The following is a 27,907-nucleotide window of genomic DNA, read 5'->3' on the forward strand; positions in this document are numbered from 1 at the left end:
AGGACCCAAGGATTAAGTAGACAAAGACCCCCTCTCATGAGCGGGCGAACATTTTAGAGTTAAGAGACAAACAGAAAAATGAGGAGTTTCTGTGAGTCAGATTAAACAGAGATGGGCCGGTGAGGCTGGGGGGGGACAGGGCGGCCTCTCTGAGGAGGCCTGAGTGACAGGAAGGAACCAGCCGCAGAAAGGGCACATGGGTCGCCTTTCCCTGGAGCTGTGTCACAGCGGCCACGTGGCTCCTGGCGCGTCTCGGGGCCACGGCACCAGCGGTAGGGACCGGGTTGTGAGAATCAGAGGCCCAGACAAGGACCGAGACACCAGCACAAACCCTGGTGAGGACGGCCCCCCGCACCCATGTGCTCCTGGCGTGGCCAGGGTCCCGGACAAAGGCCTGGCCCCCCTGGCCGGATCCAGGCCGGGGCCTCAATCAGGCCTGAGACGGAGCCCTGCCTGGGAGGGAGCCAGATGTCCTCAGGGACAAGTGGGCACAGACAGCGGTGGGCGGGCGCTCCCTGGCCCCTGACCTGGCCGTGGGAGGGGGTCACGGCTGCAGAGGCCCCGCTGGCTCCTGGCTCGGTGTCAGCGTCAGAGGGGCCGGCTAGCCCATGCGAGGGTCGCTTCGCCTGGCTGCCTTGGTTCTTGTCCTGGACCTCGCCACTTCTTAAATCTCAGAGCAGACCAAGCTCCCCCTACTCCACCAAAGGGAACCCAGAGGCCGACGCAGCGCCCCTCGGGCCCTCACTCAGGAGGCGGGCTTGGGGGACAGGACACAGCCAGGGCAGTGCTGGTGGCAAAGCAGGTGGGAGCGGTCCTTCCGCCCACTGGACCAGACAGGGCCCTCTGAGCTGGGACTGTGCCCATGTCTGCGCCCCCGCCACTCATCCGGGACATGGCCCGCCCGCCGCCTCCCCCTCAGGGTGCCAGGCGGACGGACTCAGGTGGTCAGGACCCGCTGGGGACGGCTACGGCCAAGGCTGCCAGCGGCCCCTCTCCCCCCCAGAACTGCTTCCCGGCAGAGGGAGAGGGCGGGAAGAGTCTGGGTGCCCGTCACCCAGCTACGCAGTGTTTCAGCTTTAGCTGCAGACGCTGTTGTGTGGAGCTGAGTTCTTGAGTCTCCCAAAACAGGAAGAGGCACTTTATGGACTGGTATTTATAGAATATCCTCCACCCAAACAAAACCAAAATAAAGCAAAGAACTCCTGAGCAGCCACCAGCACGCCTGTCCTGGTGCCTGACGCTCCGGCGGCCACACCACCAGCCCCACCAGCCCCACCACAGGAAGAACCAGCCCCCCGCTCCCCTCACCACAGGAAGAACCAGCCCCCCGCTCCCCTCACCACAGGAAGGCGCCCACAGTAGCCACTGCCGCAGGGAGAGCCGCCACCCTCTCCCGGCCACGCGGGCGGCAGCCCTGGGCCAGGCGGAGGGCAGGCTCACGGTCCAGCTCTGCCACTCAGCCCGGGAGCTGGAGGACAGGGGGCACCCGCCCACCCTGGCCACCTGAATTCAGGAGACAGGAGTGACAGCACATGACCACCACGACCTTTTATTCTTCTTCGCTGCGGCAAAGGGATTCTATTTCTAGAGACCAAGCAGCATCGCCGAGAAGTTCCGGAAGAGAAGTCCCTCTGCGCCCGGCCTGTGACTGACGTTACACCGTCCACCCGAGAACAGGCGGCTTTGTGGTGGGGTGGGCGCTCCGCCCAGAGGCACCCCCTGCTTCCCTCGGACCCACCGTCCGGGACCACAGACCCAGCAGGGCCGAGTTGTCGGCCTTCGACTTTTCTGAGTCCAAGTGCATGGAGGCCACACATGGTGCCAGGCGCTGCGGGGCTGGGGGGTGGGACCCACGGGCCCGGGGACTGGCAGGTCTGACTTCTCCACCGCAGACACGTGACGGGCACGTTGTGGGTCCCTGGGCTTGCTTCTCCGTGGACACAGGAGTGCAGTCCCCGCCCCGAGGGCAGCGAGCACCGAGGGGTCCATCTCGGGCCTGATGCCTGGGCCCGCCTGCCTGCCCCTGTAAAGCGTGCCCACTGGGCCTCCCTCCACAGAGCAGCGCTCACAGACCCGCTTCCCTTTCAGAACCCCTTCCCCCGCTCCCTCTCCATGCATCTGTTCATCGCTGCGGAGCACAGGGACGTGGTCGGTGGTCGCGGCCGCTGGTCTTCATGGCTCCTCACCCGGCCTCCCAGCTCCGGGAAGGGAAGAGCGAAGTGGAGTTGCTCGCCCCGGTTTGGGCCTCCCCTCCTGGAGGGCCTGACAAGAGGCCGCAGTCCTCGCTGGGCCCGGGCCCCGTCTCTGGGGACGCCCGCCAGCCCGCCCCCCCTTTGGAGGACTCCAGGGCCAGTTACCTCCGGTTCCTGTCCCGCTGACCTGCCCGCTGCAGCCACCCCAGGCCCCCAGCGCCTCCTGGTCTCCCTGAACGTTCCCACGGAGCACAGCCGGGCGGGGCCGGGGAAGGGGCAGGGACGGTGCCGGCTCCGAGGACGCAGATGTCCACGGGCTTCTGTGGAGCCGGAGAAGAACGGGCGAACCACCCGCCACTGGGCGGGGGACACTGTCCCCCCACAGGCTCTCCCGGGGGAGGCGGCGGGAAGCGTGGCCTGGAGAAAGTGGCTGCTGGGGTCCCAGGAGAACCTGCCCACGGGGCTCCCGGCCAGCCCGGCTTCCGCACTGGCACCTCTTGTTCTGGGCAACGCCACGGTCCCGGCGGAGGCTGCCTGCCGCGGCACATCCGAGGGGTCCGTCGGCACTGGCTGGGCCTGGCTCCGCTGGCCCCCGCGGCACAGGCAGCTGGTGGGCAAGGCCCCTCCGGCCAGCGGCGGCCCCGGGCCTCACGGAGGTCCTGCTCAGACTGCCCTCGGCGCCGAGGCTACGGCGCCGTCACCACGCTCTGCTCGCCGTGGTCCACGCTCCAGAGGCGGTAGAACTCGGCGAAGTCCACGTAGGGCTCCACGCGGCCGTCCTCGCCGGGCGGGAGCGAGTGGGCGGGCCGCGAGCGGAAGAGGCCCCCGTCCGAGCTGGAGCTGCTGCTCTGGGTGTGCGTGTTGGTGGACTGCAGGGTCAGGGTCGGGCTCTGGCTGCGGGGACGACAGAGTCGGTCAGCGGCCGTGGCTCCCAGGCCGGGACAGCGCGGCCCTGCCTCAGGCCTCAGGCCTCTAACGACGGCGGCCCAAGAGCCAGCCCGACCACGTGGCCTCTGGGAGATGGAAAGTCAAATGGGCTTTTCAAGCTCTGACTGCGAGTGGCTTTTTAAATGGACGCCCGTTCCAGTGCTCAGAGACCACTGCACACAGCAATGAGCTGGAGGTCATGCACTCCACTCTCTCCGGGTCCACCCTGACCCAAACCCCAAAGCCCAAAGGCCAGCAAGGAATTTTCTCCCAAAAAACCCCCTCCCTCCCTCCCTCCCTCCCTGTCTTCCCCTTCACCAGCGGGGAGACGGGACCCCATGTCCTCAGAGCTCCCGGGCACCCACCCTCTGCCACAGAGCATGTAACCGCTGGAAGTCACCTGCTGGCCCACCACCGTCTTGCAAATCCTCAGCTCGGCCCAGCACCCAGCACCAGGCCGGCCCAGGGTGGGGCCCACCTAATGCTCAGATGCAAAAGGGAGGGAAGGGGCTGTTTAGGAGCCCGCAGGGAGTTAGGGTGCAGAAGGACAGCTGGTTCTCCTGCCTGACCTGGGACCTCTGCTGCCACGATCTGCCTTGGGGGGCACAGCTAGTGGCTTCCTCTCCCCCCATCTGCACTCAGGATGCCCATCATTGGCTGCTGGCCAGGCCCCCCTAGCCTCTGTGGGCAGTGGCAGCAGCATGGGGGCCGGGGGAGGGGAAGGCCCCCTCTAGGCAGAGGGAAGCAGCACCACTCCCTTCCTGATGGCCCTTCCCATTGGCCGCTTCCTCGGAGCGCTGGGTGTGGCCGCTCTATTATTCGGAGCTAGCGGAATGTGGAAACCAGACCCGGTCTCCGGGTGGGCGGGAGGGGAGGGGGCAAGCATTCCACAGAAGTGAGGGGGTGGGGTGGACACCAGACCTATAGGCAGGTCCGCAGTAAGGAGGTGGCCTGCCCACCCTCCTCAGGCTCCAGACCTCCTGCAGCCTCTGCCCCTCCCCCCGCAGAATAGAGAACTCCCTTCAAAGCTACAGACATTTCAGAACGAGGCTCTGACAAGCCAGCGCGGACCACGCAGGGCCCAAGCGCGATGCCACCCTACCTCCCACCCTTCAGGGCCGAGAAGAGGCCAAGAGGACCTTCCCGTTCAATGAAAACTCGGACAGGGACCCACAGGAAACCAAAGTTGAGCAGCAGGCTGTCAACTTCAGTTCCCTGTCCCTTTGGCCACTCCGTCCAGGGAACCGGCCCCCTCCCAGGTCCCACTTCAGTGAGTGGCTGGAACCTGCAGCGCTGCCTCTTCCAGCCTCAGTGCCTGAAAACAACTCCCAGGAAGGGAGGTGGGCCTGTGAGAAGTGCAAGCCCGGGGGCATCGCACCCAGGACCACTTAGCTACGGACTTGGCCCCTGCATTCCTGTCAGTGACCCGGGGCTGACCTCAGGAGGCAGGCCTGAGAGCAGCGAGGGGGAGGGCTTACTTGGTGAGGGTGGGAGTGGCTTCGTCCAGGGTGGAAGCGCTGTGGGCCCCATTGACCAGCTGGCCCTGCGAGGGCATGACGAGGGAGAGGGTCACGCTGGTCTTGCTGGTGCTCTGGGCGCTGGAGTAAGGCACGGATACGGGGTACACACGTCCTCCTGCGGCTGTGGAAGGGAGAGAGAGGTGGGCCTCAGGGAGCACCGGGAGGGGGAAACGGCCATCCAGGACCTGACGGAGTGGTGTCTGAGGGCTGAGAGGAGAAGGTGGCGACCTGGCCCGGCTCCCTGAGCTGCAGCTTGGCCTTCTGCCCCTCGGAACAGAGAAGGGGAGTCTAGGGGCAAAGCCTGCCGGCCAGGCAGGGGCTGGCGCTCAGCAGCTCGTGTGCTCAAAGCAGAGGAGGATCAAGTGCTGAGCTGCTTGATGAAAGGGTTACTGCCTGGCCTCCCGCAACGATGCTCTAATCCGAGGGGATAAGCGTGCTCCTAGTTGAGGCTGGCCCAACAAAAATATGGTTGCAATAACAGCAAGCTAGAGAAACTCCAGTAACCCTGGTCCTCTGGAGAGCAAACCCATCTGAGCATGCCTGAGCGCTAAGCTTGTTTGAAGAAAGAAGGAGCCGTCGGTCTGCACCCTGAGCAGCGCGGGAGGTGGTGCAGAAAGAACGAGTGCCTGGCCCCCTGAGCGATCCGACTCCAAGACACAGAGTAGAAAGTGCGTTACTCTCACCCCAAACATGGCCCGGGAACGGAGCCAGGCTTCGGGACCTTCTGTCTGCATGCCTCGCCTCCCCTAAGTCTCTTCCTCCCAGAGCCTCAGTTTCCCTTTCTGTAAAGGGGGTGCTATCTCCTTGAGGGCTGACAGTGAGGACTACAGGAAACATTGGGGTCAAGTGCCAGGCGCAGAGCAGGCCTTCAGCTGGGGAGCCATCGTCCCGATCGCGTGGCCTGGTGTCTCTGAAGCTCTCTGCTCTCGGGTCATTAGGAGGTCACAGGCGAAAAGGAAACCAATCAAAGGCAGCTCAGAGGCCCGGATGAAAGCTGCTCACAGCCAGGCCTCCCCTCTGCCTGCTGTGCTCCTGGAGCAAGGCCTGTCCCTCAGCCTCTCTGCAGCCCACCCCGCCCACGGCCTCGGAGGTGGCTTCCTGCCCGCTCCGCCCTCACCTGGAGCCGGGGATGCTGCGGGCTGGCTCATCTCGCCCAGCGGGTAGCCGAAGTTCCTCACCAGCAGGGTCATGTCCTCGTGCCTCGGGCAGAACTTGGCACGCTCGCCGCCACTAGCGAAGGTGTCGCCGTGGATCCGCTTCACCCGGTCTACCACGGCCTGGGCCACCGCGTCCAGGGAGGTCTGCTTGGCGAACTCGGTGTCGATCATTGCGGCGATTTCCTGGGAAGGAGGGCGGAGACCTGGTGAGGAACAGGGGCCCGGGGACTGTGGGCCGTGACTCCAGGGCCTCACCAGGACACTCAGGGCCACTGGTTAAGCAGGTGAAGGAAGTCCCCACCAGCCACACCTGCAATCTGAGCTTTTCAAGGGATTCAGGATAATCCTTCGGGGACTTTCTCATGAGAACAGGTGTGGCCTTGTGATCTCTCAGGGAGAATATCCACCTCACTGGGTCACTACGAGGAGGAAGTAACATAATGGATGAGAGGGCACTGTGGGGATTGCTAGAAAGCCCTGCATAAATACGTGCCCACCACACTAGGCATGTACCCCCTAAGGCACCCAGGAGACTTGCAACCAGAGGAGAGATTGTGATTATTAAGCTATATATATATATATATATTTTTTTTTTTTTTCCTGGAACAAACTCATTTTAGGCTATGCTATGCCAGTTTTGTCAGAAAATGGGGATGCAGAATGAAGGCAGGGAAGTCCACTGACCAGGGTATCCTAGAACCCAGTAAGGGGCCACTGGACAATTCTATCTTGAAGATCAAAGAAAAGAAAAAATCACGTTGATGCTAAGATCAAAACCACAAAATCCTCTCCATGCTGGCTGGCCAGTCTCTTGGAGGAAGAGGGCAGAGGCGGGCACCTGGGCCAGTCGGCTGGGCTCAGCTCCCTCGCTGACCTCCTAGGTCACCTCAGGCAAGACCCTGAGTCCGCACCCAGCTCCCTGAGGGAAGTGATGGGGAGCTGCTGCCCGGTACAGGGCTGCGAGAGGAACAAGATGAAAGGTGAGAAACCTTGAACACGGGCACCAGGAGAGGGGGCGGCATACAAGACTTGCCCTCATATTTTTTTTTTAAATATATTTTATTGATTTTGTACAGAGAGGAAGGGAGAGAGATACAGAGTTAGAAACATCAATGAGAGAGAGTCATCGATCAGCTGCCTCTTGCACACCCCCTACTGGGGATGTGCCCGCAACCAAGGTACATGCCCTTGACCGGAATCGAACCCGGGACCCTTCAGTCCCCAAGCCGACGCTCTATCCATTGAGCCAAACCGGTTTCGGCTGCCCTCATATTTTTAATTATAATAGAAAGGACAAGGCAGGCAGTCTCCCTCCAGGGACCCCCATGCCCTTCCCTTCCCGCTCCCGCCCCCCACAGGCACGTATCCCCTAACCTCTAAGGGGTCCCGGAGACTGGCAAAGGGGAGCAGCGGCAGCTCATCCCGGGCCGACCCCCTGAACCTGTCTCCACGGCCCCCTTTTCTCTGACCTCCCCGTGAACCAAAGCAGTCCCGCCTAAGTATATATTTTTGCTGCACTCAATAACTTCTTGCTTTTCTAAAAATAATAATAATAATAAAGAAAAGAAAGGGAAAAAAGCAGAGACGTTACCTTCCTACGAGACTCAGAGATGGAAGGAGAAACACGACCTGAACTTATCTGACCAACCCCGCCATCCAAGGTCAGGTAGAGGCAGCTTCCCTTCAAAATCATCCCTGAAGGACTGCTTTACCACAACCCCACAAAGCTGGTGCTGTCCTCCCGTCTCAGACATGAGAACGAACTGTGAGTCACCCGCAGCTCAGAGAGGACGGGGAGGGGACGCGGACGTGGCCATGGCTGCGCGACTCCTTGGCCAGGGCTCTGAGCGCAAGGCCGCACTTTGAGCGCTCCTCCTCGGCCCAGGCCCTTTCCCGGACATTCTCCAGAGCAATTCACATCCATCTCGCCCACTTCCCTTCAGGCTTTGCTCAGGGCTCTGGGGCTGCTTCGAGCCCAAATCGAGGAAGGATTTGGGAGGGATGGGTGTCCTTGGAGCTCTGGGCTTTTGCTTCCCCAGGTCTGAGCCCAGAGAAGACACCCAGCAATGGCACTTGAGAATCAGAGCAGGAGGGCTGGCCAGGTCCCCAGGGGAGCGTGCCACCTGCAGGCTGGCCAGCCCTGCTCTGCTGAGGCCCAGCTCACCTGGTTGGCCTGCCCAGGCCCGTGGGCCGCCTCCAGGGCCTTGTACAGCCCCTCGGACATCAGCACCAGGAAGCCCGTCACCCCGTCCAGGGGCTGTGCGCCGTGGATTTCGGGCTCCGCGATGATGGGCTTGGACTTGGCAGCGCTGGGGGAGAGAGCAGAGGGGCAGCTGTACCGGAATGGCCCCCTCGGGGCATTTATTTTGCTAAGGGGAAGAATCTACCCCAGAATGTAAAATAAAACACACATCTGGCAAGAAGAGAAAAAAGGAAAACCAGAAAAACAGACCTGTCTCTGAGCGCAGGTACTAAAACCAAGTTCTGAGGGCCAGAAAGCTGCAGGCGGCTGGGCTCGGGGCGCCCAATCCCAGCCCCACTCTGCAGCCCCCACCCACAGAGCCGGGGCAGTGCAGGGGGCAGGGTGGACAGCGGGAGGGTGGGGTTCTCTTTTGAAAGCCCACTCCTCCTGGGCTCCCCCAAAGCAAGTGTCAGGCGACTCAGACCTCAGCAACACTACACACAGAGTCACCTCTGATGCACTATGGACCAGCAGGGCACAAGCAACTAGGTGGTGTTCTGGCAACAGGATCTGGAAGAGCAGAGTCTGGAAATACCCGGAGGGTCCTTCCATGGGGACCAGTAGCGAGCGCTGACACAGCAGCACAGAGTTCCAGCAGCTATTACCAGGAACACACACCTCAATGCTAAGTGTGCAGAATGCTGGAAAGGGTGCGCTAATATTTAGTGCATGTTTTGAAAAGGATGCCCGCTCCCACCAAACACACACACACACACACACACACACACACACACACGCGCATGCAGGAACTCTGGGCAGGGCACACAGGAAACAGCAGCTTCCGGGGAGAAGGAGAAAAACGCACTCTGCACAGTGTGTCTTTGGCACGCACTGTTTGAACTGTCTGAAACCACATCTGTACTTTTCAACAAAACAGCAGAACCCCACCAATTAGAGACAAAAGTTTCCAGACTCAACGGCCTAAATCCTGTGGGAGGAGGGAGTTCTAACTCCTGCTCCTGACGATGGGTCTTTGGCATGATTCCTCCAGGGCTCCGATTGTGACATTACATGCCATGACCATACACATACCCGTTTTTCCAATCACTGTGCTCAGAATGCAGGCTGCCTGGGTTCAAGTCCTGCCTCTGCCCACGGCCAGCCCCATGACCAGAGAAGCTGCCGCCTGTCCCCGGGTCAGCTTCCTCATGAAAATGCCTCGGGTAACAATAGTACCTCCCTCCTAGGACCGGAGGGGGGACCGAATAAGAGAATATGTACAGAGCTGTGCCCATTTGCTGCTATGATCATTGGGTGGCAGCCGGAAGCGAAATATCCTTGGAGGAAAATGTACAACTCATCTCACACGTCTGCCCTGGCCCTGGCCATAAATAGCCCTGACCAACAAGGCCATTGGTCTGTCCCTACCCACCTCAGGCTAACCTTGGCCTCTCCTGCTAGCCCTATGGCACTAGCTGCTGCCCTTGGCTTTGACCTTGGCCAGCCTAGCTCTACAAGACTCTGACCCCTGACCTCACACCAACCTCTGGGAGGAAGAGTGTCCTTGGGCTCTGAGCTACTGCAGCTGCTCCTTTGTTCCCGGAGCCTCCTGGGGTGGGGAGCACAGCGGCCGGCCACCTACCTGAGCAGGTCGATGTCAGTGTAGCCATATTTGACCTTGTAATCTCCAATGCGCCTGGTGCTCTCCTGCCCACAGATGATCCCCACTTGCTTGATCTTTCCTGCGTCCAAACCTACCAAGGGGAGAACACCACAAGCCAGACAGTTCATAACGAGGAACAGAAAGGGGACAGACACACCCGGGGAGCAGGAAATAGTCACACCAGGCGCCCTGGAGAGCGGCTAAGCCAGTAGCCCCCATGTCCTCAATCCCCATCTCCATCAGAACACCCCTCACTGGGACGCTTCCTCCACAGCCCAGCACACCCAGCACCGCCCAGCACAGCGGCCTGGGAGAGGGAGGCTGCGGCAGTGGCCGCAACCTCAGGACTGCTGTGGCCTCAGTCTCCACCAATAACAGAGAACGTATGCCAGGTGCGCTGGGAAGCATTTTACATGCGTTACTCTTAATCCCACCACACCCCGAGGCAGGTGTGCCTATCATCTCATTACACAGATGGGGAAACTGAGGCACGGAAAATGAGTAAGTTCCAACCATCACCAACTAGTTAGCAACAGAGCTGGGCTTCAGCCCCGGGCAGGCTGGTCACAGCCCGTCTACTCGCCACATGACCACCGCAGAGGGCAAGGGTGAGCCACGGGCTGCTCTCCCAGCACCCGCCCGCAGCCATGTCCCCACGCACCCAGCTGGGAGAGGCGGAAGAGCTCGTCCTCGTTCTCCGTGGTGTGGTCCACGTTCAGCTGTGTCACCTGCAGCCCGTCCACCGTGGATTTGCATAGCAGTGCACGGTTCGTACCTGTAGCAGAATTTGAGCAGCTGAACAGACGAGCACAGGGAGGAAAGGGCCACGTTAGAGAGAGAGAGAGAAAAAAAGAGGAGAGAGAGAGAGAGAGAGAGAGAGAGAGAGAGAGAGAATGGAAATCCTTGAAACAAGCAAAGAAAATGGGCTCAGACCCCTGGGTGAGCCAGCAGTCATAAGAGCTGACAATATTAAGGAATTAGGTTAAACTTTTCCATCCTAGCATGATTATGATTATGATTTTAATAAGGGAGCTTTAGTCTAGGGAGATACACTGACATATTTACAGATACCAGGCCACGATGTCTGGTGTCTGCTTCCCAAACACGCAGGGACCGAGGTCTGCAGAGAAATGAGACTGGCCATGAGGAGGGGACTCCGGGCTGGGGACAGGCACAGGGCTCATTAAGTGCTAGCCACTCTGTTTTTTTACATTTCTAAGTTAATGAAATCTTAAGGAAACGGGGAAGAGAAGAGGGACATTGTCAGTGGGGTCTCCTAGCGCCCCCACAGTAATCGGCACCCTGGGGTATGGCCTTCCCAGGGTCCCAGACGGCCTCTTCTTTGCCCACAAATCCTACACAACGTCCCTGAGACCTCGCACTCTCGAGCCCACCCAGCCCTCCTCGCCACCCTCCAGAACAGGAAGCCACTGAGGTGCCCAGACAGGGACTCGACTCCCAAGGCCACACGTTAGGGACAACATGGTGACGGAAGCTGGGCTGCCCGCTTCCTGCTGCTCCTTCCAACACCATTCACTGGGACTGAGACTCTCTTCTTCTTTGGAAGATAACCCAAATCAATTTTTAAAAATATGTTTTTATTGATTTTAGAAAGAGGAAGGGAGAGGGAGAGAGAGTTAGAAACATTGATGAGCGAGAAACATCAATGAGAGAGAAACACCGATCCGTTGCCTCCTGTACGCCCCTACTGCAGATCAAATCCACAGCCCGGGCATGTGACTGGGCATCGAACCAGTGACCTCTCGGTTCATGGGCTGACACTCAACCATTGAGCCATACGGCCGGGCAAGAAGAAACACTCAGAGAAACAGGGAAACCCACCCAATGGCCTCGACAGACGGGCTGGAGACCCCACGTGTCTGGAAAGCAGCTGCCCGAAGACCGCAGCCCCCACGCCGCCTCCTCCCCGCTCCCCGGGGACAGCAGGCGGCTCACCGACGTTGGCGACGTAGAGCTTGTTGTTGAGAAGGACAGCCACGACCGCCATGGCTCCTCCGGAAATCTCCCTCTCCAGCACCTTGAGTCTTTCGAGGATCTTCTGATACTGAGGAGGCAGCTGGTGTTGGGGGACCCCCTGCAAGCCACCATGAGGGGTCAGAGCAGGCCGGGTCCTCAGAGCCCTTCTCCCCCTCCCCCCTAAAGAGCGGGGGCTGGAGGCCCAGCCGGGACAGAAGCTGCACTTCCAGGCGGGCTTCTCTAGGAAAGCAGGAGGCCACCTCACTGTCCTGCCGGCTCTGAGTGCTGTGGCTGATACGCGTGGTAGGTTATGGGCAGACTCCAGTCGAGGACTGACCCTCACTGCCCGCCCCATGCCCAGCTTGAGGAAAGCTGCCCACAGCAACCGAGCAGGCCCTGGGAGGGTCCACCCATTGGCCCCTATTCCCCCCGCAGGAACTGTCCCCTAACTCGTGCTGCTCTGGCCCAGTGATGTGGCAGATGCATCGGTGCTCCTGGCAGAGCCAGCCTGGCGGGCCTCTTCTCGGGGGCAGCGAGGGCAGTACCTCTGGCAGCTGGGACTGCAGGCTCGCCTTCTCGGCCAGAGCATCGTCGATGGACTCCAGGAAGCTCCTCTCCACCACGTCGAAGGCCTAGAGGCACAGAGAGGGCAGGGACAGGTGTCAGGGCAATGGCCGGTTCCAAACAGCACCCCCAGCTGATGCTGCCACGCCCCGGACTAGAGTGACAAACTGTACTGAGTGCAGGCCGCCGGGGGTGGGGCCCGCACGTGCACTGCAGAGCGACAGAGGCCGCGGCTGAAGACGGAGGTTAAGGGCACGGGCGTGGCTGGCGTCAGGCCACCCGGGAGTGGACTCCTCGGTCTCCTCACCTCGACAGAGCTAAGAGTTGTTCTGAGTGACTGAGCCCTCGGACCTGGCTCAGAGCACGTCCAGATCAATGGCAACCGGTGTCAGGACCGCATCCTGCTGGCCCCGAACGCCGGCATGCTGCTGCCCCTCCTGGGGGCAGCCAGAGCCACCGGCACAGGCCCCGAGGCTGGAGGGCGCTCTGGGCCTCGGGTGCTGAGACAGGGAAAGGGCTGAGAACGCTGTTTTCGAGGAACAGGAAGCCATCCTCCGCATCCACACTAACTGCCTCCAGATGTGCTTCCAGAAGGAGGTGCCGAGAAGCAATCTCCCAAGCAGCAGCCGGAAGCACTGCAGAGCTGGAGGGAGCCCCAAGCAGCCGGAAGGGAGGGGGCGAGGCCCAGGCTGCTGGCAGTGACTGGAGGCTGAGCACCTGAGCCACGCCTGAAGGCAAGGAACCTCCCTAAATAAGGTGACCAGACGTCCCAATTTTTAACAATTTGTCCCGCCTCGTTTTGAAAAAAAATCGGGACTTTTTTAAAACGCCGCGGGACGCGGGACAAATCGTTAGAAATCAGAACCGTCCCGCTTCCACCTTACCCTAAATCACGCCCCCCACTGCACCCCTTCGCCCAGAGTCCCACCCCTACTTCCCGTTCCCCAAGACGATCTATTCCGGAGCCAACCCTGCCAGCTGTGGGCGAGGACTGTGATGGCTGTCTGCTCCCGGACTCCCGGAAACAGGGAGCCCCTGCCGCCGGGAGAGGCTCCGGAGCGGCCCCGCAGGAGGACCCACCCTCACCGCCCAGGGCCCGCGCCGGGCTCGCACCTGCAGCAGCACGCGGCGCACGTCGGCCTCCGTGTGCTCGGCGTTGAGCTGGCCCAGCAGGAGCTCGGCGGACAGGCGCTGGGCCACGAAGCTGGTCACCCGGTTGCCGTCGTAGCCGTTGAAGACCCCGTACAGGAAGCAGTTGTTCTCACTCCTGGGACAGAGAGGCAAAAGGCGGGGGAAACCGCGGCTCGCAGAGGAACGCCAGTTCCAGCGTGGAGGGGCAGGAGGGGCAAACACTGGGCGAGACCAGAGAGACAGCAGCTGTGGCTCCAGGTGCCCACATAGGTCCCTCGCTTTGACCATCATTTTTTTAAAAATATATTTTATTGATTTTTTTACAGAGAGGAAGTGAGAGAGATAGAGAGCTAGAAACGTCGATGAGAGAGAAACAGCTGCCTCCTGCACACCCCCCACCGGGGACGTGCCCGCAACCACAATACATGCCCTTGACGGGAATTGAACCTGGGACCTTCCAGCCCGCAGGCTGACGCTCTATCCACTGAGCCAAAAACGGTTTCGGCTTGACCATCATTTTACTCAGGCCATGACCTTCAGGGATGCTCCCCAGCCCCCTGTCGCAAGCCGAGGCCAGTCTAAGGTCAGAGGTGGCAGGGACAGCGGCACACGCCACCTCCATGGGCCCATCTCACTGGCAAGCCCCATGCAAGACAGTCGCCAAGCAGACGCCTGCAGAGGGTCTGCCGTGCCCAGGCGAGCACCGCACTCTCACCTGAACTTGAGCCAGCTGTCCTCCGGCGGGTGGCTCTCGGTGCCCTTGCCATCAGCCGAGTAGCTTCGGTTGGAGGCCGAGCCCACCCCGGAGAGGTGGCAGAGCGGCAGGTCGTCTGTCCAGCTTGGCTGCTGCTCCTGGGAGGGACACCAGGAAGTTGTGAAGTGTTACCTTCTCCAGGGCGGACCCCACCTCACCTTTTTCTTTCCCAACGAAAGGCCCGCCACTGAGAGGCCTCCACTTCCTTCTGGAAAAACGACGACCCCGGGCGAACAGACACCTGCGGGGGGCTGGCCTTTTCATGGCTGGCCCACACACCATTCCCTGAAAAAGCACAGCGCCCCCGATGCGAGGCTCAGCAGTGGGCTGCAGGTGAGAGCTATGTGACGAAGCACAAATGAGACACACAAGGAAGCACATTCCTGGTAGAAGATACCTCGGCAGCTCTGATTCCAATGCCCTGGGCACTGGGTGAAATGCAGACCCGCCCTCAGACCCAGAAGGTCTGCTCCCAGTGGGCCCAGCGCACCCGCACACAGGCAGCTCCTCCCGGGCCACTGAGAAACTGACTTACCCGCTGGCCTCAGGCACAGCCCCTATGCCTGGCATCGGGGCCCCCACTGCCTGGTCCCACTCCTCCCCCATCTGCTCCCTGCCAGCCTTCTCCGCCTGTGCCAAATGTCCATGCATCCCCTCTTTCCCTCCACGTGAACATCCTTCTTGTCCTTGCAGAGCAGCTCTCCACATCCTTTGGGGCTCTGACACAGGAGTCACCACCTCCAGGAAGTCTTCCTTCAGGAAGACCCTACCACGCTTGACTGACAGCCTTCTTCTGTATTCCTTCCACCCGTCTCCCTCGCTCCTGCCTACCTGTGTCTGACTCCCATCTAGGCCGCTGATCTCAAACCAGGCTGCTCAATGCTTCACATGCACGTGTACACACACACACGCACACACACACACACACTCTAGCCCACTGATCTCACACCAGGCTGCTCAGTGCTTCACATGCGTGCGCGCGCGCACACACACACACACACACACACACACACACACACTCTAGCCCGCTGATCTCAAACCAGGCTGCTCAGTGCTTCACATGCATGTGTACGCGCACGCGACCGCCCCCCTCCCCATACACACACCCAAGCCCCAAACCAAACACAGATTTTGTATTTCCTAAATCTCCTTAGGGGGCACTCTGAGCACCTACATTTTTTTTAAGCCCCAGAAATGACTCCCACGTCGGGAGGCTTTCACTGAGGTAGTGGTCATGCAAGGCCCCAGCATGGGCCCCCACTCGACGCCCACTGAGAACTGTGCCTGCTTCCCAAGGGCATTCCCGGGACCGCTGTGCTGACCCGGAGCTAACAAAAACAAGTGAGAGAATCCAAGCTCAATTGCAAGGAAAACAAAAGTGGGACTGAGCCCGGCCAGTGTGGCTCAGTGGTTGACATTGCCCTAAGAACCTGGAGGTCATAGGGTTGCAGGCTCGATCCCCAATGTGGGGCGTGCAGGAGACAGCCAATCAATGATTCTCTCTCCCTTCCTCTCTGAAATCAATAAGAAATATATATATTTTAAAGTGGGATCAAGGCTTTACTGAAATTTTAAACAAGCACAAGCACTGTGCACAACTTCTTACAAGCGAACAGTAAATCTTCAAAAAAGGATGTGAAAGCTACTTCAACAGGCTTTGGCAATCAAACGTATAAAAAGCCTGTGGTTAGCTTTTGTGGCAAGTTTCATCTTCTGTGTATTTACATACTGACAGGAAGTGACTCTATGGCTTTCACGCTTTCATTCCATTTTAATTGCTTTAACGCTGCATTTATTCTGGCGCTTCAATTCTGTGCCTTGCCCGCTGGAGCTGCTTCTATGGAGTGTGGGAGTTGGCTTTTATTTTTAAACTGGCATACGGTAAGATGGACTGTTTTGGATGCACAAGTCTGTGAATTTAACATGCGCGGAGATTTCTGTGACCGCCACCACAGTGAGACACAGAACAGCCCTATGATCCCAAACACTCCCTCGTCTCCCCCTTGGCAGCCTGCTGTGCCCTCCCCAGACCTCTAGCAACAACTGGCCTAGGTCAGGGCACCTGCCTGGGGCGCAGGCCCGATCCCCGGGGCGCAGGCCCGATCCCCGGGGCGGAGGCATGCAGAAGGCGGCCAACTGATGTTTCTATCGCGCTATCTCTCTCCCTTCCCCTCTAAAGTCAATAAAAAACATATTAAAAAAATAAAATAAAAATTACCCAAAGAGCACGTTAAGAAGTATCCATGGTGAGGCAAGGCCGCCCTCCTCTCTTCTGTCTTCCCAGGCCCTATCCACCCGCAAAGGCCCTGCTTGAATCCAGAGGCCCGCGTTTTCCAAACTTCAACATCTTCAAGAAATTACCCACTTCCTGTTTTTTCTTTAAACTGCCATTTTCTCTTACTCTAATGACTTCATTTAGAATGTAAACTTTTTCAGGATTTTAAGTGGAAAACCAGTGTTACTTGCCATATCTTGAAAATAATAAAAAACGAAAACAAAACAAGGCTGTTAAACGCTAGCTGAACCTGGTGCCGGCTACCTGACCCCTGTTCTTTCTGTTAACAGAGAAGAGAGATGACCGAGAACCAGAAAGGTGTAAGGACATGCTAAGAGCAAAATCAAGTCTTTCTCTTGGTATGCTCAGAGTTTAAAGAGAACTGACAAGCAAATGCCTCCTCAATAGGCAACGATGAGTTTTACACCAGCCCCCCTCAATGGATGTGTCCCGGACTCTGGGAAAATGCTGACCAGGGCCACGGAGCCCCCCCTTTCCTGAGGAATCCATCCCTGTGGCCTCATCATGCATTTCGGGCACCTCATGTCACCACTGGGTTTGTAGCAACTCTCACGCGCTAGCCTGGTACTGCTGATTAGCTACCTTATTTCACTGATGCAAATATGTGTTTTCTTTCTTTCTTTCTTTCTTTCTTTCTTTCTTTCTTTCTTAACATATGGCATTTTTAAAAAATAATTTTTTATTGATTTCAGAGAGAAAGGGAGAGGGGGAGAGATAGAAACATCAATGATAAGAGAGAAACATTGGTTGGCTACCTCCTGCATGCCCCACACTGGGGATTGAACCCGCAACCCAGGCATGTGCTCTGACTGGGAATCGAACTGTGTCCTGGTGGTTCATAGATGGATGCTCAACCACTGAGCCACATTGGCTGGGTCAAATACATATATTTTTAACATCTAGTACTGAACTCTGAAGTTGGTGTCATTTAGCAGTGTGTTTTCTTTCTAGGTGGTATGTAAAACAATGACGTGTCCTCACAATTAATGACATCTTAGATCCAATGACATATGGGCAACTTCTCAGACACGTGTGAGCACTCCTTCCATAGAATGCAGTTTCCCCGGCGCCTCAAATGTTCCGAGACCACTGGCCGGAGAACGACAGGCTCTGCCCACGTCGGGGTGGGAGAGCAGGTGTCCTCCCTGAGCTCAGCGGCCCGGACACCCCCGCTGTGGCCGAGGGGCTGTGGTCACGTCCTCCCACCTCTGTCCGCCTCCACGGCTTCTCCACACCACGCAGCCAGGGCTGACTGCCACGGCACAGCGCGCTCCCATGTCTCTGCTTCCCTTCTCCGTATTTCTGAGCAATTTTCGGAAAGGTCATGCTTTTCTATTCACACAAACCACCCACCCTCCACCCCAACACACACGGATGCATACTTTCTCCCACGCCCCAAATGCCAGGCCTGCCAGCACCAACAGCAAGTGGCGCTCTGCACCTGGCGTGGGAGCCGTGAGTCACTGGGAAGCTGAGAAGGGGCATCTCACGCTCACACAGCCTCGTCACGGTGCCAAGTAAATGCAACAACAAGCACGGACCACGTTAACTCTTGGATGGTTAACAAATTAATTTCCCACAAGAGATGTAACAGGAAGTGTGGTAAGAAAGAATGTTGTCTCAAAAATCCTAATTCTGCCGAAACCGGTTTGGCTCAGTGGATAGAGCGTCGGCCTGCAGACTGAAGGGTCCCGGGTTCAATTCCGGTCAAGGGCAGGTACCTTGGTTGTGGGCACATCCCCAGTAGGGAGTGTGTAGGAGGCAGCTGGTCGATGATTCTCTCATCTATGTTTCTAGCTCTCTATCCTCTCTCTTCCTCTCTGCAAAAAAATCAATTAAAAAAAAATATATATATTCTATATATATATATTTTTTAATCCTAATTCTAACTTGATTGTGTAAACAGGAGTTTCCAACATCCATATTTTGGTATGAAAAGACTCTACAGCGATCCAATTGTAGATAACCTATTAAGGGCATTATAAATGCCCTGTATAAATAGATGTACAAATTAGTTCCTCATGTCAAACGTAATAGACATAAAAATAGTCCATTACAGCCCTGGCCAGGTGGCTCAGTTGGCTAGTGTCATACTGATATGCCAAGGTTGTGGGTTCGATCCCTGGCCAGGGCACATGCAATAATCTACCAACCAATGGATGCAAAAATTGGTGGAACAACAAATCAAATTTTCTCTCTCTCTCAAATTAATCAATAAAAAAATAAATTTAAAAAATCCACTTCAATCCTCACAGAGACATCTCCAACTCCTAGGCAGCATTCGTGGATAAAGCACAGCTCCGGGTTCAGGCCACAGCTTGAATATCAAATTATAGTATGAAAAGGCTGAGTGTTTTTGTGGTGAAAGCACCCGAATTCCTTAGAGGCGAAGAGGAAGCTCAGAGAGGGAGAATAATGCCCCCGGGAAGATGGCTCGGGGGGGGGGGGGGGGGGGGCGCAGTGGTGCTTTCTGTCCGGAAAGCTCCATCGTTCTGAATGACCCCCTTTTCCCTCCCGATCCTCTGGGACCAACTCCATTCTAGTGCCTCCACCTCTCTCACCAGGGTTTTCATCAAAGGTCCTCTATGTTTTCATCACAAATACAGTCCTAACACACTCTTAAAGGGGCCACTAATAGCGGTGGAGCACTCACTGTGCTAGAGCAGCTGGACCGAATTCTGCCGGCATAGGAGATGGCTGTAGGTGAAGGCCTAACAGGTGTTTTTATTTTAATGGATACATATTTTCATGGACATTAGAAAAATATATAGCTGGCCCCTGTGATTGTATAGATAGTTCAAGACATATCTAAGTTTTTAAAAAAGTTGATTTCAAGTTGATTTTTTAAAGTAATATATACCTAATAGTATAGGCAAAATCACACACCTGCTTCTCCCTGACCCCAATGCACCCCTGCATTCCCCACCTCAGTCAAGGGCACCACTGCTGTTCCAACTGAAACCTCGTAGCCCTCCTTAACTTGTCTTTCTTTGCCACGCACCCCACACCCGATCTGCCAGCAAATGATGTCAGCCCTTTCTCCAAAATACAGCCAGAACCCAATTCTTCGCCCACTCCTCTGCCATGGCTCTGGCCCAGCCTCTGTCACCTCACATCTGGACAACTGAATACCACTTAGCAGGTCCCAGGCTTCTACTCAAGGGCTTCTCAAATCACAAACCAGGTCACATCCTGCCCTGAAACCACACGCGAGTTTCACATCCCACTTAGAACAGAGTCCACAGTCCACCTGAGGACCCACCAGGCTCCCGGGACCGTCGGCTACTCCCTCCCCCAGCATGCTCCTCTCCAGCCACACCGGCCTCCCTGCTGCTCCCCAGGGGGCATCTCCGCTCCCTCAGGCAGGAACACTCCTTCCCAGGTCCCCACTTCACCTCATCAAACACTGAGGCCCTCCCCTCCGCCACTGTGTGTGTGAATCCTCACAGCACCACCTGTGTCCCTTACAGACATCACTGTATCATGTGTAACCTGTATTTGTCCGCTGTTTAACGTCTCCCTTCTGGAAGAGAAGGGGAGTTTCATGAAGGCAGTGCCCCTGCCCCTCCCCGGTGCCTGCCACACGGCGACACTGAGGGAATGAGCCCAGCGGGCACTGCCTCGCGGCAGAACTGAAGGTGGAACCTCCCGCTGCAGCGACCACGCAGGGCTAGGAGTGTGACCATGGCAATCCCTGTACTACCAACGGAACTTCTAGAAGAAAGTGCTCTTCGGTCGGGGAAACCAAGGTTTGGGCACGTGAGGTGACTTGCCCAAGGCCATACAGACTCAGACTCTGTCCTATCAGGCAGCTAGTTCTTTTGAACACATCAAGCTAGCTTCCAAAGCTCTTCTCTTCTTCCAAAGGCCTGTGGAGGCACCGCACTGCCTGGGGAAGGAAGGGAGACCCTTTGGGATGCCATTCCTCCAAGTACCGGCCTGGCCCAGCACGCACACACACACACACACACACACACCCCCGTGTGCGCGGTTCCCGGCCCTCCCGCAGGCCCCGCTGGCCCGGCCAGACAGGCCGTGCACAGCCTCTAACACACGGACACGGGAGCAGCCTGCGCACTGTTTAGTGGCCTATGGCTCCTTCTCAGACCGATCTGCAAACGCAGTGAGGGTGCGCAGATGTCTTTGTTATCTTTGTAACCCAGGCCCAGCCTGGCAGACTCACAGCCATCAGCCGGATGATGGCGTTTGAGCGCCTCTCACCAGACTCAGGACAGCGGAGGGCAGGACAGCACGCCCCGCACACCACCCGCACAGCGCACAGGCAGACACCTTGCGAGCAGAAATGTCTGGATCGTTGTTAGGGAGGGAGGGGACTTGTGCAAACATATCAGGCATCCCTTTAAGCTGCGATGTGCTTAAGGCTAACTCGCCTATCTTTCAAAGATCCTGCCACCACCCAGGAACATTCTGGAGCTAGGAAAGCTCACCTTCCCTCTAACCCGAGTCCGTCCCATGGGCTCCCGCACAGCCAGAGGGAAGGGAGCTGGCGGCCAGTCTCCTCTGCAAGCCAGTCAGCCCACAGCGGTGGCCACTTCCAGCCTCTGCCCCGCTCCACCCCGTGTTTCTGAAATGTTTATTACACCGGGGACATTTACACCGGGAGCTTACAAAGCAGAGGCCAGGTCTACCCAGCTCAACGACAAGGCTGACCTGCCAAGTAATAGTGGGGGGGCGGGGGGCGGGGGGGGAAGGGGGGGGGCAGCCAAAGGTGTGGAGTTGTCCTGGAAGAGAAATTTCAGAGTCTACATAAAGCCTGTCATTAATATGCAGCAATAAAGCTCGCTCTCTCTCTCTCTCTCACACACACAGACACACACACACACACTCCCCAATTCTGATGCTTCAAGACCCTCAAGGGTAGGAGGGCCAATGGTGAGCACTGGATCTGGCTACACATGCTCCACTCGTTATTTTACAAACAGTTACTGAATGCCTGGCACCTAGTGGTGGAGGGCACTAGTGACACTGTTCCTTGCAGAGCACAGGTCCGTCTTCCATGAGTTCACTTTCCCACACGGGAGGCAGACAAGCCCGCAGGCAATTACAACAGGCTGCTCTGTCTGGGGAGGACCCACGGGAAAGGCAACCTGCTCGCAGGTTAAGAATAAGCCCAAGGTGCCAACACGTGTGTGCACCTGTATGCACATGTGTCAGGGGGATGCAGGGGCTGGAAGACACCAGCGACAAACCCAGGAGGGTCCAGACTGCAGGCAGAGATGAGTCTCAAGAAAACCTTCCCCCTGCCGAAACAGGTTTGGCTCCGTGGATAGAGCATTGGCGGACTGGAAGGTCCCGGGTTCGATTCCGGTCAGGGGCATGTACCTTGGTTGCGGGCACATCCCAGGTAGGGGATGTGCAGAAGGAAGCTGGTCGATGATTCTCATCGACGTTTCTCTCTCTCTCTCTCTCCCTCCCTTCCTCTCTGTAAAATATCAATAAAATATATTTTTAAAAAAGAAAGAAAACCTTTCCCCTGCCTGCCCTCACGGTGCAGATAAGGAAACCGAGGCTGAAGGAGGCAGAGAGTTACAACCAGGACCAGAAACCAGGCTGCCCATTAGCACAGGAGAGAAGTTAAGAAGAGGAACGGCTGCCTGATTTTAACTCTGCCGCTCACCAGCTGTGTGGCCGTGAGCAGAGGATGCCTCTGTGCACAACAGGAACCATCCCAGTACCCATCTCGCGGGGCTGTCATGACAACTAAACTTACAAACGTGAAGCACTGGCAGCGCGCCTGGGATGCAGTCAGTGGTGCAAAGTGGCTGCCACGGTCATCATCCTCCCACGGCAGCCCAGTGCCAGGCTGGGCACCCCTGCCCTCCCCGCCGCCGGGCGCCACGGCCCCTTCCTGTCCCCGTCCACGTGCCCTCCGCGCTCGGACAGTCCGAGCCCGGGAGTCCGAGCCCCGGGCGGCCGGCCCGCAGTGCGCACGCGCCCCCGCCCGGGTCAACGGGGCGGGCCGCCCGGGGACGGGGAAGGCGGCGGTCGCCCTCCGCCGGGGAGAGGTAGGCGGCCCGGAGCGAGGACAGAGCCGCGCCTGCACCAGACAGCGCCCCCGCAGCCTCCCCCCGACCCCCAGCCCCCTGCCCGGAGCGCGGGCCGGTTCCTCACACTCTGCAACAGGCTCCTCCTCTGCGCCGCCATCTTGGAGGGACCCCGCGGGCGCGCCCGCCGCCCGCCAGAGCAGGCGAGAAGGGCGGCTAGAGCGGCCCGGAGGACCGCGCTGCCGGGAGCGTGCGCACAGCGCCACCCGCTGGCCGAAGCGGGGCAGGCCGTGGCGGAGCGGGTGCGCAGGCGCGCTCTTCCACCTGGAGGATAAAGACTTTCTCCTGGGACCCCAGTATGTTTTCCAGGTGGGGCCCCAAAGCGCCGGATTCGGGTTCTTTAGGAACGCGATGGGGGTGGCAGAGAGTGAACTCTTCATTCACTCAGTAAGAAGTCATTGGGTGACCATGCCTGGCCCGTTAGGGGTGAAGCAGCAAGCAAGACAGGGTCTCAAATAACTAACATTTAAAAATATATATATTTTATTGATTTTTTTTTACAGAGGAAGAGAGGACAGAGAGTTAGAAACATCGATGAGAGAGAAACATCCATCAGCTGCCTCTTGCACACCCCCGACTGGGGATGTGCCTGCAACCAAGGTACATGCCCTTGACTGGAATCGAACCCGGGACCCTTCCGTCCACAGGCCAACGCTCTATCCACTGAGCCAAACCGGTTTCAGTTCAAATAACTAACATTTTAACTGGGGAGGACAGTATTTGCACACATAAGTCTTCCAAGTGGTGCTAAAGGTTAGGAAGAGAAGTTCACAGACGTGGCACGGGAGTGCAGTGTGACAGGTGAGGACAGGACAGGCCCGTGGAAGGGACAGCGTGTGGGACGTGCACATCCTAGAAGCATCTCCCACCATCCTGCGCTTCATGTGAATGAGACGGCTGGTGGCTGAAAGCCCCCGGATGACTTCAGGGTGGGGGGAGGGGCTGCTTGTCCGAGGAGCCACCCTGTGATTAGAGGGTTGGAACTTTCAAGTCCCCACCTCCCACTTGTGGGGAGAAGAGAGGAGCTGGGACTGGAGCTAATCACTGGTGGCCAGTGGGTTAATCAGTCCTTCCTACGTGATGGAACCTCTGAGAAAACCCAGGGAAGGGGCTTTGAACGCATCCACATGCCTGGGGAGCTGGCACACCCCACACTCTTCGGGGACAGAAGCTTTGTACCCTATGACCTCTTCATCTCACTGCTCGTTTGTGTCCTTTATAGTGAACAGGCAATCCTGAGTAAAGTGTTTCCCTATTATAGCATCCTAGAGGCCCGATGCACGAAAATTCCTTCCCCCTGCTGCGGGCACCAGCTTCCCTCCGCCACCGGTCCGGGCTTCCCTCCTGCTGCTGCCCGCAGGCACCCGCGGCCGGGGCTGCTTCCCTGGGGCCTCCCACAGGCAGCCGGGATCCGGGCTGGCTTCCCTCCGGCCCTGGCTCCGTCAGGAATGACATCTGGAAGATGTCCTGTCTACTTAGCATGGTACCTTTTTATTATCATAGATTATAGGATCCGAGGAGGGGGTCGTGGGAACCCCTGATTTGTAGCCAAATTGAACAGAGTGTGGGTAACCCCGGGGATCCACGACTTGTGGCTGGTGTCTGAAGAGGTGGGGTCTGGACTAACGCTTGGGAGATGGTGTTAAAAGGATGTAGGTAGGTGTCTGCAGACACCTGGAGGGCTGCCTGCTGTGGGAACCACACACGTGGTGTCAGAAGGGTTTTCTGTTCTCATAGATAACAGCCCCTGAGTTGACACTCCCAGGCCCCTCCTGGCAGCCCTGGAGGAAAGCCGCCCCTCCAGCCACTTCACCCTCAGCCCTAGGTTTCCCAAACAGCCAGTTCCCGCCTCTGTCTTTGTTCCTGTTCTTCCCGCACTTGACTACCTGGTGAATTTCTACTCCATCGCCAATGAAAACCTTCCCAGAAATTCCTCTTGGTTCCCAGGAATTACTCCCTGCGGGCGGCCGGAGGAGGGAAGCCTGGGTCCCAGGTGCCAGAAGGAAGCGGCTGCCGGCAGCCAGGGGAGGAAGGCCTACTCTTGCATGAATTTTCGCACACCGGGCCCTAGTACGCTATCGTTATGAGCAGTGCCCTCCCCGAGGGCGGGAACTGTGGCTTTCAGCTCTGGTCCTCACAGCCCAGCGAAGCTGCTCAGCGAATGTGTGTGGCGTCGGATTGGTTGAGAGTCAGGCGGAGGTGGTGAATGGACATGTTGGTAGATGAGGTCAGTTGCAAGGTCCCCAAGTGACTTAAGAAGGGAGCTGGGACTTCAACTTGGGGCTTCCAGACACACACCCCTTCTTCCCATACCTGATTCCCTAAACAGTGCACTATGGCGGGTCCTCCTTCCAAAATTTCTCAGGTCTCATTTTCATTTCCTTCTTCTTTTTGTTTGTTTGTTGTTGATCCTCATCTGAGGATATTTTCCCATTGATTTTTAGGGAGAGGAAGGGGGCAGGGAGGGACAGAGACAAATACCAATGTGAGCGGGACCCATCGATTGGTTGTTTTCCTCACACCCCAACCAGGGCCAGAGATGGAGCCTGCCACCGAGGTATGTGCCCTTGACTGGAATCAAACCCGGGACCCTCAGTCTGCAGGCCAACACTCTATCCACTGAGCCAAACTAGCTAGGACTCAGGTCTCATTTTCAAGGTAGTTACTGGGCCCAGCCTGGCACTCGGGAGAACAAGAACTGAGTTGGTGCCTCCTGTTTGCAGGGCACTGAGCTCCCAGGAGATGGGGGTACATACGAGGAACTGCTGTGGACAGGCCCCCTCCTCCTCTGGGAATAGGCGCCTGGGAAACAAGCTGGGAAGTGGGTCCTGCTTTCCCAGGACTAGCCCATGGGTCACACCGGTTTGTAATCAATCCAAGACCAGCTTCTGAGGGGGGGGGAGGGGAGATGAAGATAACACAACCATTGACCTTGAAAAGGTCACCATGTGGAGCCTTAGTGAGCTCCGGGCCCTATCACAGGCGCCCACATGTGTGAGGCGCACCCAGGCTGGGAGCATCAGATAACGGCCTGCCATTGTACCACGCCTTTCCCAACCCCAGGCCCCAGAAGAATCTACAGCCGTGCTGCGTCAGCCACCTCCGGGAGCTACAGCCAGGCTCCCTGTGCCTCCCGCCAGCACCCCCCCCAGAGCCAGCACATTCCTTCAGGCCTTTGTTCGGCCTCACAGCCGCTGCGGCAACTCTGGTTAGCTACCAACAGCTTCGAGAGATGACGGAAGAATATTCTGAAGGGAGAATAACGCATTCGCCCGTCACCCACTATCCTAACCCCCGCCTTCCTCCTCTCTGGCCAGAAAGCCAGGCAGGGCTGTGGCAACCAGTGAGGGCGCAGAGAACACCATGGACCACAAGCATTTGGCCACGTGGCTGTGTGGTCTTCGCGTTGATTCTCTAATGGGGGCGGCATCGTCCTTTGACCGGTATATCCTCATTCTCACATGTTAGCTAACAAGCTTGTTTCCAGTTGGGGCTATTATAAATAGCTCTGAACACACAGTGATTCATGGTTTAAAAACTGCTTACTGCCCTGACCGGTTTGGCTCAGTGAATTGAGCGTCGGCCGGTAGGACTCAAGGGTCCCAGGTTTGATTCCAGTCAAGGGCATGTACCTTGGTTGCGGGTACATCCCCAGTAGGGGGTGTGCAGGAGGCAGCTGATCAATGTTTCTCTCTCATTGATGTTTCTAACTCTCTATCCCTCTCCCTTCCTCTATGTAAAAAATAAATATATATTCAAAACAAAACAAAAAAACTACTTACTGAATTTCTTAGAGAAGCATGATGAAATACATAGGGGGAAATGACTTGCTTTCCAATGCTTTAGCAAAGAAAGAAATAAAAAGGGGAGAGATGGAACCAATGAGACAAAATCTGTAATGGGGGGCTGGGGAGGGAGGTGGTGGGTGTATGGGGTTACATGGTGCCCTTCTCTCTATGTATATGTTTGAAGTTTTTCATAATAAAAAATTAAAATAGAAATGTGAACACAGTCTCTGCCCTTGGGGAGCTCACAGTCCATCCAGTGGGGACTCAGAGCAGTGTGACAGGTGCTGGGATGGGGTTAAATGCATAAAATAATATCCGTAAGATTACAAAGGAAACCAATTATATTGAAACACATTTATATATTTAAATTGGGCCTAAGAAGGTGTGAGATACATAGAGCAGAGCAGGCCCGTGGCCTGGAGCACCCAGCTGCACTCAGCTGAACCCCACTTTGCCCACAGGTGCATGACCATTGTTTTAAGCTGCTGAGTTTTGGAATAGGATGTTACACCCAGAGGCTGTCTGATTCAATGAGGGAGGAGGTCTGCCAACAGAAGCTTATACTTAAACCTGGAGCAGATGCCCTGGCTGGTTTGGCTCAGTGGATAGAGTGTCAGCCTGCTGACCAAAGGGTCCCAGGTTCGATTCCGGTTGAGGGCACATGCCCAGGTTGTGGACTCAATCCCAGTTGGGGGCGTGCAGGAGGCAGCCAGTCAATGATTCCCTCTCATTGTTAATGTTTCTATTTCTCTCTACCTCCCTCTTCCTCTCTGAAATCAATAAAACAATATATTAAAACAAAATAACAAAAATGAGACACCACTACAGACCTATTGGGATGGCTAAAATCCCAAGCACCCACACCACCAAGAGCTGGTGAGGATGTGGAGCAGCAGTAGTATATCCATTGCTGGTGGGAATGCCAAATGGCACAGCCAGTTTGGAAGACTGTTGCTAGTTTCTTAAGGAGCTAAACATAATCTTACAGCAATTGTGCTCCTGAGTATCCACTGAGCCAAACCAGCTAGGGCTCTGCTCTTTCTTTACTACTGACATGCAAACAGCCTGTGTGAGCCCATGAGACCAAAGCCTTGGCAGGTTTGCTTCCAAGTCATGCTGCCTGGTCCTTGTTCTGACCGGCCTGCCCGTCACTCTAGCCACCTCGCTTCCTCTGGACAACTGCCCTGCTCCCCAGAAATGAGTCACCCTCTGCCATCTGTGACCCCTCCATGTCCCGGCCCGCGGGGCAAAAATGGGGGTATGCAGGAACCACCTAAGAGAATGAAACAAACAAGGAATGCGAAAGAATGGAGGCAAGACAAGGTTCTGATCAAGCCTCGACTTTATTTTTTGAAATGGCTGTATATATACAGCAGCAACAAAGGGGGGCAGGGTTGCCTATGCAGAGGGGTCTTTGGCAGTGAATAATTGGTTTAGGCACTGAGTGGCAAGGTGGTAAGGTATCTGGCAACACAGGATTGGCTAACTGCCAGGGCAGTGTAACATTCTAAGGTGTGACATTCCAAGGCTGGGCTAGCTCTGGGGGAGGATCAGGAAGGGGAAGTTGCAAAGATGTTAAGCGGCAGATTAATCTTATCTTCTGGCCAAACCCTCAGGGCACTGCATAACTTCTGCTAGAAGGAACTTAGTTCTATTTCCTTAAGACGGAGTTGCTTGTTTCAAATCTGATG

At 56.9% G+C, this 27,907-nt stretch overlaps 1 protein-coding gene across 3 annotated transcripts; it reads right to left on the reverse strand.

The window, feature by feature from the left end:
* Positions 1-1,636: 1,636 nt before the first annotated feature.
* TAB1 (TGF-beta activated kinase 1 (MAP3K7) binding protein 1) lies at positions 1,637-22,618 on the reverse strand. 3 transcript variants are annotated; one of them, XM_045587474.1, is made up of 11 exons: positions 22,496-22,618; positions 14,029-14,165; positions 13,296-13,449; positions 12,164-12,250; positions 11,598-11,736; positions 10,303-10,416; positions 9,621-9,732; positions 7,961-8,105; positions 5,757-5,979; positions 4,598-4,754; positions 1,637-3,086 (listed from the first exon to the last, which is right to left on the reverse strand). In XM_045587474.1, exons 1-11 carry the CDS (start codon positions 22,526-22,528, stop codon positions 2,879-2,881), a joined length of 1,509 nt encoding a protein of 502 aa, XP_045443430.1. In that variant the 5' UTR covers positions 22,529-22,618; the 3' UTR covers positions 1,637-2,878. The 3 variants fall into 3 exon arrangements, with proteins under 3 accessions (XP_045443430.1, XP_036311902.1, XP_045443431.1); XM_036456009.2 differs by having other exon boundaries at positions 4,598-4,760; XM_045587475.1 differs by lacking the exon at positions 22,496-22,618 and adding an exon at positions 22,095-22,208 and having other exon boundaries at positions 4,598-4,760.
* Between the last annotated feature and the right edge of the window lie 5,289 nt (positions 22,619-27,907).

Source organism: Pipistrellus kuhlii, unplaced genomic scaffold, assembly GCF_014108245.1.
Source record: "Pipistrellus kuhlii isolate mPipKuh1 unplaced genomic scaffold, mPipKuh1.p scaffold_m20_p_3, whole genome shotgun sequence".
Lineage (NCBI taxonomy): Eukaryota > Metazoa > Chordata > Mammalia > Chiroptera > Vespertilionidae > Pipistrellus > Pipistrellus kuhlii.

Excerpts from the sequence above, each read along its gene's own strand:
- TAB1 (XM_036456009.2), bottom strand. The coding sequence starts at position 22,528 with ATGGCGGCGCAGAGGAGGAGCCTGTTGCAGAGT. Across the intron at positions 14,166-22,495 it reads GGAGGAGCCTGTTGCAGAGT|GAGCAGCAGCCAAGCTGGAC; the intron begins GTGAGGAACCGG and ends TGTCCCTCCCAG. Across the intron at positions 9,733-10,302 it reads CTTCCGCCTCTCCCAGCTGG|GTTTGGACGCAGGAAAGATC; the intron begins GTGCGTGGGGAC and ends TCCCCTTGGTAG.